The 15,141-nt window shown below is 38.4% G+C and overlaps 1 protein-coding gene across 4 annotated transcripts in view; it reads left to right on the top strand.

The window, feature by feature from the left end:
* Positions 1 to 2,387: 2,387 nt before the first annotated feature.
* ano10b (anoctamin 10b) overlaps positions 2,388 to 15,141 on the top strand; it is a 62,654-nt gene continuing 49,900 nt past the window's right edge. Inside the window, exons 1-12 of one of the 4 annotated variants that reach the window (XM_039648174.2) lie at positions 2,388 to 2,500; positions 2,574 to 2,642; positions 3,726 to 3,934; positions 6,446 to 6,619; positions 6,837 to 6,977; positions 7,845 to 7,964; positions 9,640 to 10,278; positions 10,359 to 10,414; positions 10,586 to 10,660; positions 10,741 to 10,905; positions 10,988 to 11,179; positions 11,260 to 11,397. In XM_039648174.2, coding sequence (XP_039504108.1) covers positions 3,733 to 3,934; positions 6,446 to 6,619; positions 6,837 to 6,977; positions 7,845 to 7,964; positions 9,640 to 10,278; positions 10,359 to 10,414; positions 10,586 to 10,660; positions 10,741 to 10,905; positions 10,988 to 11,179; positions 11,260 to 11,397 — 1,902 coding nt within the window. In that variant the 5' untranslated portion in view covers positions 2,388 to 2,500; positions 2,574 to 2,642; positions 3,726 to 3,732. Of the gene's footprint in view, positions 2,501 to 2,573; positions 2,643 to 2,732; positions 2,841 to 3,717; positions 3,935 to 6,445; positions 6,620 to 6,836; positions 6,978 to 7,844; positions 7,965 to 9,639; positions 10,279 to 10,358; positions 10,415 to 10,585; positions 10,661 to 10,740; positions 10,906 to 10,987; positions 11,180 to 11,259; positions 11,398 to 15,141 lie in introns of those variants that run through there. The other 3 variants (XM_039648171.2, XM_089127701.1, XM_089127700.1) reach the window with 3 other exon arrangements.

The raw sequence follows: 15,141 nt of genomic DNA, 5'->3' as shown, positions 1-15,141 counted from the left end.
TAGCCGGCGCAACCATTCCATCTGGTGTGACGATCTGTTGCATCTGACCAGGCGTCAGGAGAGCGAGAACATCCTCGGCTGATCTCTCATCCGTTCACGCGGCAGATTTCGGACACTTTTGTATTGTTTCCTTGCTCGTTTTAACCCCCGCCTTTGTCTTGACACGGTTTAATGATGTTGAAAAAGCTGTTGCCACATTTAACTCATCTTCATTCAGTCATTTTGAGCGTAATTAATGTTTAAGTGATGGTACGTTCATCGATTTCCTAATTTCTTGGTAAGAGGCCACCTTATCCTGGTTTGTTCTTGAATTTATATATGAAGATAAAGATTAAATATATATGATATATTTAAGGAAAAATGATCCCGATGTGCCTTCCCTACCTTCCTTCTCCTTCCTAACCAATTAGATTGCGTTATTGGTTTGACGTTTCAGTCATGGAAGGACATTTGAATAGGGTTTTTCTTCATAACGTGATTGAAAGGCACATCGAAACTAATAAAATACAAATGGATATTGTAATTAATTGTGATTATTTTGTAACTGTGACGCCCTCCTGAGCTTACATGGACAGATCCCATGTCATAGGAGAATGCTTTCAGTTGAAGAAAGTTAGCGGAGATCTATATTTATCTGTTGACTTGAAATCACAACGGGAGCTTTTAATTCAGACAAATTGTTTTAGCTACAAATGCCTCTAATAAATCTGTTTACTACTATGTATTTTTATTTTGGATTTTTAAATTTCTATGCAAATGCAATTGTATTTGTAAATAAAAATATGTATATTTCTGAGGAAATTTGGTCATGTTTTTACTTGAATTGTCTTTTATTAGCTATTAGATTTGCACAAAACATGCACAAAAAACATAGTCAAAGTTAAATTCAATGTAATATCCTGAAACTAAAAATCTGTTAAATTAAATGTACATATACACTACTATTTAAAAGTTTGGAATTGATTTGTAATGTTTTTGAAATAAGTCTCTTCAGCTCACCAAGGCTGCATTTATTTGATCAAAAATACAGTAAAAACAGTAATATAATGCAATCTTTTTACAATTTAAATGTTGTATATTGAAGTATTGTAATTTAGAATTTTCACCTTCATTACTCTTCACATGACGTGTCAGATGATCCTTCAGAAATCTAATGCTAATATGCTGATTTTATGCTCAAGAAACATTTCCACATAATGTTGAGCTGCTAAATATATTTGCAGTAGCTGTGATATATGATGATTCTTAAATGAATATTGAGTTTATTTATTTGAAATAGAATTTTTGTAACATGGTTTTACTGTCACTTTTGATCTATTTAACATGTCCCTACTGAACTAAAAGCCTGTTCTTTAAAAACTATATCTTGGTGATTCTATGGGCCATCTCACGTCATATGCTGTCCATGAGTTTTGTTGCTGATGATTATCTGGGATAGGCCGCCAGGTCTTTCCCCAACCCTCCCCATTACATGGCTTGGGACTCTCTCTCTCTCTCTCACACACACATGTTTTCACACCGACAGACAATTTAGTGACTCCAATGTACCTAAACTGCATATTTTTGGATTGTGGGGGAAAACCAGAGGAAACTCAATCAGACAGGGAAGGGAGAACATGCAAACTCCACAAAGAAATGCCGAAATGCCTCCTGGCTCAGCCGAGACTCAAACCAGTGACCTCTACCCACTGAGTCACGCACATATACAGTTTTGTTCATTCATGTACAGAAAGAGTGGCCGACTGTTAGCATTTCGGCTCATTTGTATGAATCTATTTATAAAGCCGACTATCCTGTTCATCCAGGCTTATGTCTCCACCCACTCTGTGGTTTTAGTAGTGTAATAACAATGAACACTGCCTGATACTTGGAAAAAGTAGCTAGTAAATGTGCATGCATTTCCAGGATATCATTTCGTCATGTCACTACTGTGTCATTCGGTTAACTATTGCTTTGAAAAGAAAGTGAATTAATGAAGATATTACAGTGAATATGCTAGTCAAGTCACTGTTATTTATAGCTCTTTTTACAATATAGATTGTTTCAAAGCTGCTTTTTACAGTAATAAAAAGTAAAATAATGAGCAATTGTGCAAACAGAATTCAAGCAGCTCTAAGACAAGTGTTATTGTTTAGCTAAAGTCCGTTCAGTATTAATTTAGATCAAATCAATGACTGTGTTTTGTGTGTAAAGTTGACCAATAATGAAATTTAATTCAACTATAAAGCAGTTCTGGAGGGGGGAAAAAAGTGCTAGTAGTGGTCATATTTTCTGACATACTGTAAAGTATCTAACAGACTAGCCACATGCTATTTTCCAAAACAAACATGGCAGGCAATAGGACCCAGATGTGCACACGGACAGCAGAAATGCAGTCACCATCAGAAAAAAATGAAAATGTCCCTCCACACCCTAAAGGCTGGGAGGAGAAAGTGAGAAACGTTCGTCTGCGTTCCTGTTCTCTCTTAGTAAACCAGCGAATGGATTGGCTCTGAACAGGGTGAGTGTGGTCAACAACCCACCCTTGTAGTGTTTTGTGTTTCAGTGTCTGTGTGTGCATTTTCACACTTTAGGACACTGGAAGGGGTGTGAACATCAACAACACACACAAGCGCACCGAGAGAAGGTCCTGCCGTTGACAGGTATCCTGCAGAACTGTCTCCTTTCCATTTCCTTTTCCCCTCTCTCACTCTGTATAACTTGCTCTCTTCCTGTTTATTTTTTAGTTTCACTCTCATCTGAGTTGAACGTACTACTTTTGCTATTTTGGCAATGAAAACAAAGGCTGCAGACAGAGGATATGACCTTATTTGACAGTACTTGGTGCATTTAGTCCTTAAGTAATGCTACTTTTCTCTCTATTAGTATAGAATTATGTAATTTAGTATATGACACTGTAAAAATATGTTTTGTTTTGTTTAAGCCTGTCTGTTGTCTAGGCTTTCAGGAAGCCAGATATCTGCTAGCTCATGCACTCTCACGTGTTTGCATTTACTGGAGGTGATTTGAATGAACTGTAGATGTATGCCTCTTTATTAGACTGTTATAGCCTATATAGTTTCGACTTTAATCTCTTGGCTCAGTATAATAATTGTTTAATCTTTATAGACCATTCTTTACAAGCACTTTCCACGAATGGCTCAAAAAGTTTTAAGCATTAGAGCGACAAAAACTATTAGAAGTATTTGATTAAGTATAATATGATATAAATTAACATAACAAATGGCAGTATAACCCCTTAAAATTTTGATTTTATTCTCAGAGGTCTTTAAACTATATCGAACAATCAAAATCACACAACTATGTCATACTTTTTCAGATTATTTGTACTTTATCAATACGTACTTTAATGTAAACAACCCAAACTATTTAAGTATTTTTTATTACCCATAATACCCAATATTGATTTTTAATTTTTATTTTACACACTTTAAATATATATACATTATAAATGTTTTTTAAATAGCAAATTCACTTAAATCAGAGTTTTTAAATAGCCTATATGTAGACCCAGTTTACTAATATACTATTTAATAATAATATTATAGTTCATGTAGTTTTAATAACAATTTCTAACTTATTGTAATAATAATTAAGATTCAGGCTGTTTTTTTGTGCACGACTTTTGGAAAATGCCGATTTATATACAGTAAAATGGAGAACACAGTGAGATACTACAAAAAATAAAAATAAAACATACTCTCTCTTGGGTTACTGTTCCACAGGGACACCATGACGTCCCAGAAGGACCCTCAAGGGGAATTTTCAACCCTGACCAAGGTGACAGGGCCCTGCTCCTGGTCACGGGTCAGTTGTCCCTGCTGTATCTCCAGCCACATAGAGCCTTTGGTTCTGATCCAGCTTGCCGAGAATGTCCAGCCCATCACCAAACAGTGGATCATGTCCATGATATCTGCACCTGTGAAGGCTGGAGGTGAGGAGAAAACTTTTTCATATTCACACGCACAGAAAACCTGTTGTAACGCTCCTGTTGTCAGTTTCACATCACAAAATTACATGATAGGGGAGCTGATTTTTGGAAAGTTTTGATAATAAGATTTCGTGAATTTTACTACGCCGCTGGCCTAGCCTACGTCAGCAATCATCCAGCACACCCGCGACTGTATAAAGCAGTATGGAAGATGTATAACGTTAGGTGCCTATAAACAGTAAACCATATCTTGTTGGATATTTATAGATATAATCCGAGCACAACAAACATCATGGAACATTAAAAAATATTAATTTGGTCCAATATGTAAGATTTAGGCTAGCTATTTCACGGGGTAGGCTAACTTACCCAGAAATTTCTTCTGCACCAAATAACAACTTTTGGATATCAGTAGCCTATAGGCTATTTATTTCTTACCAGCAGGGCCTGAAGTTAATTTTTTCGGCCACCGGCCACTGTGGCAGGTGGATTTAAAAATTCACCCGCCACAGAGACTTTTTACCAGCCATTTTTTTTGCCTCATAAACGTAAAAAAAAAAAAAAAAAAAAAAAAAAAACCCGGGAATTTCACAATATTGTTCTTTAACTTGTAAGAACACACATTTTAGTGCTGTCAAGTAATAATAACTCTAATAACATACATAAAAAAAAAAAATTTTATTCATTGATTTTGACAGACACACAGACACACACACACACAACATACTGTATATAGTATATACTCAACAGATAGACCTACCGCAGCTCGTAAACAAATCACACGCGGCTGTGTTGATGGCGGATTTAGTCACGTACAGGTCTTACTCTTAACAGCTTTTAGTTACAGCGTTCAGGAACGGTTAAATATGAACTAAATTAATAATGTTATTACTGATAAAATTACCGGGTGCCGGACATTTTCTCACCGGTTCCCAACTCCCAACATGCACAGTTGCACACGCACACACATCTGTGCAACTGTCATTGTACTGTAACCTACAACAGCGACGCGTTACATTATCTCATCCCATCTCATCAACAGTTTAATACTCGCACACGTAGTCAAAAAAAGAGCCTCATCTTCTTTCTGATCGCATGAACGTTACGAAACAACAGTCGCTGTCATAAATCAGCCGCTCACGAACCTTGCCATTGCCGCCGATTGTTCACTTTGTATTAAAATGTCTTCTTTACTTTTCTTTTTCTCATCCTCATCTTTTTGTTGGCTGTTTGTTTTGTTTCAGCTGGCCTCTTTACCCCAGTAATGTGCCGCCACATTTTAGCTAAAGTCCACCGCAATAGCGGACTTCGTTGAAATGTAAAAATCCTAATGAATCACTCAATTCTCATTGGCTACCCGCCAATGTGGCAGGTAGATTGACAGTGTTACCCGCCAATAGCAAAATTCACCCGCATTTGGCAGGTGGTCGGGTGTTAATTTCAGGCCCTGCTTACCAGTGAATTGCACAGTTGAGCGGACATGATTCTTTTGGTCCGCTCCCTTCAATAAGGGTGTCAAGCTAAACGACGCACAGTCAAAGTCAGCCACGATAAGTGCGCGGTTTTCTGTGGAAGACAAGAGAAAGCGCGACGCGTGCTGGAGAAGCGCGTGGAGATGACGAGGCACGTCAATGAAAATAGAAACAAAACCACAAATTTATGATTGTTATGCTTAACCCTGGCTTAACATTTTAGCCATAAACTTGGATTTATCTGATCATTAACGCGTTCTCTGAAAGTTTTTTTTTTTATGGTTGCAAAAAAAAAAAAAAAAAAAAAGACCTAAAAAGAACCTGCCTTGAACGATACATAGGCCCAAAAAATAACCAAATGGAAACCTCAAACCGTCAAAGAAGCATGTTCTTATCAGGTAATCAGGTTCCCATTTGGTTATTTTTATTATAGGATATATACATATATATATATATATATATATGAAGAGTTCAGATGCAAAAGCCTCTAAATGCCATTTGAAATTTTCTTCTTTAATGATGATTTTTATCAAACTTGTATATTTTATTTCATTAATTTCACTTAAATAACAATTAATAGGTAATTATCATTGCCATTTAAGTGAAATTACTGAACTTTAATATACAAGTTTGATAAAAATCATCATTAAAGAAGAAAATTTCAAATGGCATTTAGAGGCTTTTGCATCTGAACTCTTCATATATATATCATTGACCACAATTATCCTGGGATCAGAGTGCTGATGCCGTTTTTACCAACTAGGCTATCTGACCAGATTGGCACAGAAGGCAGACAAGGTTTGTATGGATACAGCCCATCTACTTTCAGTGGAGCTCCCTTCAAGCCGCTCCCTTCTGGTCGTAGGTATATCTAGAAGTAGATATACACTAGATTAAGTGCACTAGGTGAAGTAAACTAGATTAAGTACACTAGGTGAAGTAAACTAGGCTATGCGAAGTAAATTAGGTGACGTTAAATAGATTAAGTACACTAGGTGAAGTAAACTAGATTTGCAATAACTCAACTTTCCTTGTTGTTTAGGGGCTCAGCTGTTAGTTCACCCCGGAGAGGACATGAAAGGGGATATGATAGTTGTGGCTGCCCCTCGATGTACCCTTCTTAGGGTGACTGAGGACCTTGGCCTCTGCAAAACCTATCAAGATGGAAACATGACGGCCTTCTCTTTTGATGACCGTGACAACTTTTGCAACATTGGTGAGGACGCACAGTAGGCTACAAAATAAATAAAAAACTACACTCGAGATTGTGTTTGCTTACTGACATTGACTCCATCTCAATTTGCACATTTCTACTAAGCACTAAAAGTTCTTCACTGGTGAATTCTTTTAACTATGTATTTTATTTTGATATCATTTTAATCTGGCTAATGTTATTATACCAAAAATTCTTTGTTATTTCACTCTTTCTGCAGATGACATGAAGAAGTTCCTGACGCTGGCAGAGAGGCAGTATATAGTCAAATATGAATTGGATTCCATGAGAGCCATGGAGGACCAGCGAATCCCAGGAATCCCAACACCCAAGGGGAAGTTGAAAGCCAGAGTGAGCATCTGTGAGTATGTGTATGTTAGTAGGCTAGTATGAATGTTGAATGTATTGTATAACAAGTTACCATTTTTGCGTGACCTAACAGCAACAGTTCCCTCGCTTCACCTTCATTCACAAATCATCTCCCGTGACCTAATGGGATAGTAAAGAATCTTTCTGAAAGTAGTAGGTCATCCGGGTCATTTTTACCTACTCTGTACTGTGAATTCGGACTAATTTTGTTATATTCTGTTTTTCTTCTACCATATAGTAGGAAAGTATGCGATTTCGGATGCAGCCTGTGATATGCTCATTATTTGATCGGACTGCTAAAAATTGCAACATCCTTACACAAAATAGGATTGAATGAACTCTTTTATATCCAACGACTTCATTTGAACAACTAAGCTTGCATATTGTTTTGCTCACTATACTGTACTTTTATAAAACATCAGACACTATACAGTGTGTTTTAGTAAACAGTGTGCTAGTTTTATATTCAGTTCCATGAGTCGCCAGCAGGCTCCACTCTCCTCTCTCTCTGAACTGCTTAGTCACTGCATGCAGATCTATCTATCTGTCTGTCTATCTATCTATCTATCTATCTATCTATCTATCTATCTATCTATCTATCTATCTATCTGTCTGTCTGTCTGTCTGTCTGTCTGTCTGTCTGTCTGTCTGTCTGTCTGTCTGTCTGTCTGTCTGTCTGTCCGTCCGTCCGTCCGTCCGTCCGTCCGTCCGTCCGTCCGTCCGTCCGTCCGTCCGTCCGTCCGTCCGTCCGTCCGTCCGTCCGTCCGTCCGTCCGTCCGTCCGTCCGTCCGTCCGTCCGTCTGTCTGTCTTTCAGTCTGTCTGTCTGTCCGTTCATCCCTTTCTCTCTCTGTGCTGCAGTACAGAAGCTGGAGAAAGCAGGCGTGATCCGTAACATCACCCCTCTTCATGATCAGAAGCTTCTGACGGCTCTAGGGAAGCAGTGGTACTCTCAGAAGAGTCTGTGGGGACAGCCTTTAGGTACAAACACACACTCACGTCACACAACTAATCATTCATTTAGAATGCATTCTTTTTCTACCGATCCAGTGTTTAAATTATAGACAATTATTTTTTGTTCAGGACCATTAAATCCAATTTCATGGGCATAATAAAACTTTATGAAGTTATTTGACTAAAACTCATGAACGTATTATATAATTATATACAAATTAATGAATATGAAAATATAAAAGTGAAGTAATAAGTGTGTGTGTGTGAGACACACACTCTGTGTAATATTTACATATATTTACAAACTCTGTAATGGTGTAAAGCCATTAGATGGTTAGATTACAGTTTTTTTTTATTCACTTTGGTACTATTTTCACAAGTAAGGTGTACATTTTCAAAACTCTTAGTGCTAATATCACAACAGATCATCAAAAGTGCACTTTTTTTTCAAACATTTCATCAACTGTGTTCGTACAATTCACACAATCACAAAGTATGATTTTCACAACACAAAATAAGTGTTTCATCTACATTATTGTTTCATTCACAGCTCTTACTATCAAACTTTTGATTTGCATCTCTTTTTGTTCAGTTTAATACTTTTGTCTATTTTTTAATCCAACAGATCTTACAGTAATGGTTAATCAATTAATCATTTGGTAAACCTATAGATTTTCATTTCAGCAATATACAGTATATGGATTTTGAGAACTACAGAAGTAAAATGTGTGTTTGTATGAATATTTAAATTACATGTAACCACACATGATGAATACTCATTATAGCTAATTGATTTCACATAGTGGTAACCAGAATTGGCCACTATATACAGTAATGTGTGCACTAAATGTTATGTTTTGTTCTCATTTAGTTACATTTCATTATAGAAAGTATACCTATGTTACAATTATATCTGAAAAATAAAAACTATAATTTGCCTAAATGATTGTAGAGGATGTCTTCATTGATCCTTCACTTGATTACATATATGATGGATATTTGGAAATTATAGATTATGTAAATGTTGGAGTAAAATGTTACAGTAAAACTGTGTAATCTGTCTTTTATTGTACTGTAGCATATTCATTTCAGCACTTCTAAGGCCGATTTGAAACTTGCATCTTGCATTGTTTGCTGTTGGATGAACTGATTGTTAAAAGTACTAAACTGAAAGAAGATCTTATTGTTGTGTTTCAGCGATTAAATCAAATGTTCTCATTACATATTACAATAATCTTGTGTTTAAAATAATGATTATGTGGACTGAAAACATGTGCAACTGACTGAAAGCATTACATCAGGTTTTGAAAGAATGACTAGCTGCGTTACAAGTGTGATCAGTTTGGATTTTTGTACTAAGAGTTTTGAAAATGTACACCTTACTTGTGAAAATAGTACCAAAGCGAATAAAAAAAACTGTAACTTGAGTTTCTTAATTTTAGCTTTGGTTGTAGTTAACTTAATATTGTATTTTAATTCATATTTGTATTGTAAAAATATGTTATTGTGTGTATATATATATATATATATATATATATATATATATATATATATATACTTCCTGTGTGATCAGCTATGGAAGCACATGTGTTTTCTACCTTTACTAACACAGATAATCACCAAACGATGGACTCTCCATACAGTATATTAATTTGTATAATAACACTAATAATTCTCTCTCTCTCTCTCTCTCTCTCTACAGACTCCATCCATGCTTATTTTGGTGGCACTATAGCCTATTACTTCAGCTTCTTGGACTACTACACTTTGTCGTTGTTTCCTCCAGCCATTCTGGGCCTTTTCATTACCTTTTTCCTCCCAAGTGCAAACTTCTCCAGTGGAAATAAAACCGACAGCGAGCCGACAGCACTGAAGGATGACGATGACCACCCCTCGGTCAGCTCCTACATGGTGCAGGCAGTCTTCAGCATGCTGTGGTCCACGATATTCATGGAGCTGTGGAAGAGGAGGAGTGCGGCCTTATCCTATCGCTGGGGCACTTTCAATTTAGCCGAACAATTCCAAGAGCCCCGGCCGGGTTTCCATGGAGAACTCGGCACCAATCCGGTCACAGGTAGACTGGAGCCGCTGTTTCCCGATTGGAAGAGGAGGCTTAGGATGGGTCTGGTCTCAGTTCCCGTGGTTGGGGTGTTTTTGGGTCTGGTGGTCATGGGGATGGCAGGTTTCTATTTCTGTGAGCGCCTGGTCTCAAACTGGCACAAAGAATCTGGATCATACTTCACTGCACCCTTGGTATATGTTCCTTCCATAGCCCATATAGTCTACACCAACGTGCTGGGGAATATATATCGTAACGTGGCCCTGCAGTTAACAGAATCAGGTAATCAGGATTATGGAAAAGGTCAGGAAAACTCAACATTTTAATGTTGAGAAACACACTAACTCTCTCCCTCCTTTCAGAAAATCATAGGGAGGAATCATCTTTTGACTATCATCATACGACCAAAGTCCTTGTGGTGAGTATAGTTCTGTCATATCCATTTGATCTTCTTTTTTCTGACTCCCCATCTTTGATGATGTAGTCTGTACATCATTGCAGATGTTATACCTCAAAGACCAGAATTTTCTGCAAGACTGAATTAAAATGTCCCATTTGCCATGTCTGTCTGTCTCTCTTTCTCATTCAGTTCACCTTTTTCAATAACTTTGCTGTGTTGTTCCACATTGCCTTCTTCAAAGAGGACATGCCTCTACTGCGCAAGGTGAGAATTTCCTTACTCTCGCATATAATCTTAACAACATTAACGTCTTCTTAACACGATACCCTTGATTTGGTCCACAGAGACTGTCCTCCCTTCTGATCGTGACTCAGGTAGTGAATCAGTTCACTGAGGTGGTGGTTCCTTTCCTGGTGGACCGCTTCCTCACATCTGCAGACAGGAACCTGAAGGAAGATGATCCAGAGGTGGACCATCTCCAGGCTCAAGGCAGCCTGCCAGCTTTCCCAGTGAGTAGCAATCAAATATTCTCAAATATCAAGAATACAAGAATTGTTTTTTTCTTACATTCTCAATCTTGTTTCTCTTCAGGGGCTGTTTGCGGAGTACATCGAGCTGCTTGTTCAGTTTGGCTACTTGAGTCTTTTCTCTTGCGTCTATCCTCTCACCGCCCCTCTGTTACTGCTCAACAACTTCACAGAGATCCGCACAGATGCCTACAAGCTCTGCAAACTCTTCAACAAGCCCTTCTCTGCCCCTGTGGCCAACATGGGAGTATGGCAGGTCAGAAATCTGTACTTCATAAAGATGTTTTAAATGCGTTCATGATAAAGTTCTAATGTGCATATTTGTCTTGTTTACAGCTGGCGTTTGAGGTGCTGAGCTTCATCTCGGTCGTGTCTAACTGCTGGCTGTTGCTTCTGTCTCCACGTGTGAAGGAACTCACACAGGAAGCCGGCCTCAGCAGCAGCCAAATTCTAGTCATTGCCGTCATTGTGGAGGTTAGTGGAGATTTTGGTACAGCTTAGGAAAGAGTCGAAGAAATAATTGAAAAAAAAATGAAAATAGGGACCACAAGCTCCAAAAAGGATAAAAAAAGTAAAAATTTCTTTAACAATGTCAAAATTACCACACAAGGGGTTGGAATAACCTGAGGGTTAAAAGCGACCACCTACATCTTGGATGCCCTTGAGTTAGTCCAAATCGGGGGTTCGTGGACAAAAGCCCATATTAATAAGCTGCCATTGGGCGCATAATGGACCGAGGGATCGTAGGAGTTCGTGGGATGCCCACTCTCCCATATATTTGGTGGGGAGTGGGCCTTTTAGGACTACCCTCGATTTGACGGATCGTGATTTAATTCGCACGGGGTAGGGGTTATTCGGACACCTCTAGTTGGCGCCGGAGTCCCGGGCGCCAACTAGGCCCTCTATCAGAATCCAGATAAGATCAGAGAAACTCAAAATTTTGACCCAAAAAAAAAACGACAGTGTTACCCCTGTCGTTTTTTTTTTGTGCGAAAAAATAAGTTTCTCCAATCTTCTTGAAATTCTCGATTCAGATAGAGGGCCATGGGACTTAGACCTGAGTGCAAAAATGGAGGCTCTAGACCCTTCCAGAGCTGAGATATTGAGATCCCACGTAGTATTTATGCTATTATAAATATCTCAATATCAGTAAAAAAAATCAGTAATAATGGTTTCTATAGTCATGGAAACCATTACAGAAATTGTATTGGATTTAATGGTTTTCATGGGAATTATAGTGGTGTCTGTGGGTCTCCGCTGTAGTGGTTTAAATGGTAAAAGCAAATGGTTCCTATTGGTATTTTAATCAAAACCATTAGAATTTATGTGATGGTTTCCAACTTTTTTGAAGCTGGTCTGATCTTCTGTCTTTGTCTAAAGAAATAATTACACACACACACATCATGCTTAATGTTTTATTGTCAAAGTGAACACATGAAATTCTTCAGTATCTGTAAAATTCATCTACATAACTGAGTTTCACAGTAGGCCTACTAACACTGTTTCAGCTTTGATCGATTCGGTAAACTCATCATAAACGGGCCGTTAATATACACGGCTACTTGCATTTTATGGTTGTCAGCTTTGTTGCATTACATTTACTTCACCAGGAGATGGTGCTGTAATTTCTATCTGAATGAAGCTTCGAGTAATGAACCATTTTCGACACAATTGTATCAGAAAGCAATAATGCTTCGAAACGCTTCATTTGGCCATCACTACCCCTGAGTCTATAGCACCAAAGCGCCATCCCATAATTCCACTGTCCATGAACACACTTTTTGTCCAATAACCCACTATTTTGGAAAAGTACTAACCCTGGCCTTCATGCAATGAGCTGCAAATGGACAGAATCCCGCCTATAATCTATTGAATGGGGATTTGGGTAGTGTGTTTTTTGGACATTTTAATTAAAGTTGCTGTCGTGATAAAAACTATTTTACTGCACTCACAGGGGCCCCCTAAGTCAGTGGCACTAGGCGCCGTCCCAAAATTCCACCGTCCGCGAACCTACTATTTTTATAATGGCATAAATGCTACGTGGGATCTTAATATCTCAGCTCTGGAAGGGTCTAGAGCCTCCATTTTTGCACTCAGGTCTAAGTCCCATGGCCCTCTATCAGAATCCAGCATTTCAAGAAGATTGGAGAAACTTATTTTTTTTTCGCACAAAAAAAACGACAGGGGTAACAATGTCGTTTTTTGTTTTTTTTTGGGTTGAAATTTTTAATTTCTCTGATCTTCTTGAAACTCTGAATTCTGGTAGAGGGCCATGGGACTTAGACCTGAGTGCAAAAATGAAGGCTCTAGACCCTTCCAGAGCTGAGATATTGAGATCCCACGTAGCATTTATGCCATTATAAATATCTCAATATCTCAGGTCTGTAAGGGTCTAGAGCCTCCATTTTTGCACTCAGGTCAAAGTCTCATGGCCCTCTATCAGAATCCAGAGTTTTGAGAAGATTGGAGAAACTTAATTTCTCACCCGAAAAAAAAAAAACGAAAGGGGTAACACTGTCGGGTTTTTTTCAGTTCGAAAATTTGAATTTCGATATCTCAGCTCTGGAAGGGTCTAGAGCCTCCATTTTTGCACTCAGGTCAAAGTCTCATTGCCCTCTATCAGAATCCAGAGTTTTGAGAAGATTGGAGAAACTTAATTTCTCGCCCGGAAAAAAAACCGAAAGGGGTAACACTGTCGTTTTTTTTTTCGGGTCGAAATTTTGAATTTCGATACCTCAGCTCTGGAAGGGTCTAGAGCCTCCATTTTTTCACTCAGGTCTAAGTCCCATGGCCCTCTATCAGAATCCAGAGTTTCAAGAAGATTCAGAGATATTAAAAATTTCAACCCAAAAAAAACCGAAGTTGAAAAACGTAGTTTTTTTTGTGTGCGAAAAAATAAGTTTCTCCAATCTTCTTGAAACTCTGGATTCTGATAGAGGGCCATGGGACTTAGACCTGAGTGCAAAAATGGAGGCTCTAGACCCTTCCAGAGCTGAGATATCGAAACTCAAAATTTCGACCCGAAAAAAACCCCGACAGTGTTACCCTCTTTCGTTTTATTTCGGGCGAGAAATTAAGTTTCTCCAATCTTCTCAAAACTCTGGATTCTGATAGAGGGCCACGAGACTTTGACCTGAGTGCAAAAATGGAGGCTCTAGACCCTTCCAGAGCTGAGATATCGAAATTCAAAATTTCGGCCCGAAGAAAAAAACGACAGTGTTACCCCTTTCGTTTTTTTCGTTTTCGGGCGAAAAATTAAGTTTCTCCAATCTTCTCAAAACTCTGGATTATGATAGAGGGCTGTGAGACTTTGACCTAAATGCAAAAATTGAGGATCTAGACCCTTCCAGAGCTGAGATATCAAAATTCAAAATTTCGACCCGAAAAAAAAAAACGACAGTGTTACCCCTTTCGTTTTTTTTTTCGTTTTTGGGCGAAAAATTAAGTTTCTCCAATCTTCTCAAAACTCTGGATTATGATAGAGGGCTGTGAGACTTTGACCTGAGTGCAAAAATGGAGGCTCTAGACCCTTCCAGAGCTGAGATATCAAAATTCAAAATTTCGAAGTTTTTTTTTGAGTTTCGATATCTCAGCTCTGGAAGGGGCTAAAGCCTCCATTTTTGCACTCAGGTCTAAGTCTCATGGCCCTCTATCAGAATTTGGGAAGATTGGAGAAACTTAATTTTTCGCCCAAAAAAAAACCGTAAGGGGTACCACTGTCGTTTTTTTTTCGGGCCGAATTTTTGAGTTTCGATATCTCAGCTCTGGAAGGGGCTAGAGCCTCCATTTTTGCACTCAGGTCTAAGTCTCATGGCCCTCTATCAGAATTTGGGAAGATTGGAGAAACTTAATTTTTCGCCCAAAAAAAAAACGTAAGGGGTACCACTGTCGTTTTTTTTTTCGGGCCGAATTTTTGAGTTTCGATATCTCAGCTCTGGAAGGGGCTAGAGCCTCCATTTTTGCACTCAGGTCTAAGTCTCATGGCCCTCTATCAGAATTTGGGAAGATTGGAGAAACTTAATTTTTCGCCCCCCAAAAAAAATAACGTAAGGGGTACCACTGTCGTTTTTTTTTCGGGCCAAATTTTTGAGTTTCGATATCTCAGCTCTGGAAGGGGCTAGAGCCTCCATTTTTGCACTCAAGTCTAAGTCTCATGGCCCTCTATCAGAATTTGGGAAGATTGGAGAAACTTAATTTTTCGCCCAAAAAAAAAACGTA

Source organism: Pimephales promelas, chromosome 25, assembly GCF_988280905.1.
Source record: "Pimephales promelas chromosome 25, fPimPro1.hap1.1, whole genome shotgun sequence".
Lineage (NCBI taxonomy): Eukaryota > Metazoa > Chordata > Actinopteri > Cypriniformes > Leuciscidae > Pimephales > Pimephales promelas.
The sequence above is the reverse complement of the archived record's forward strand: the minus strand, read 5'-3'. Positions and strand labels throughout refer to the sequence as shown.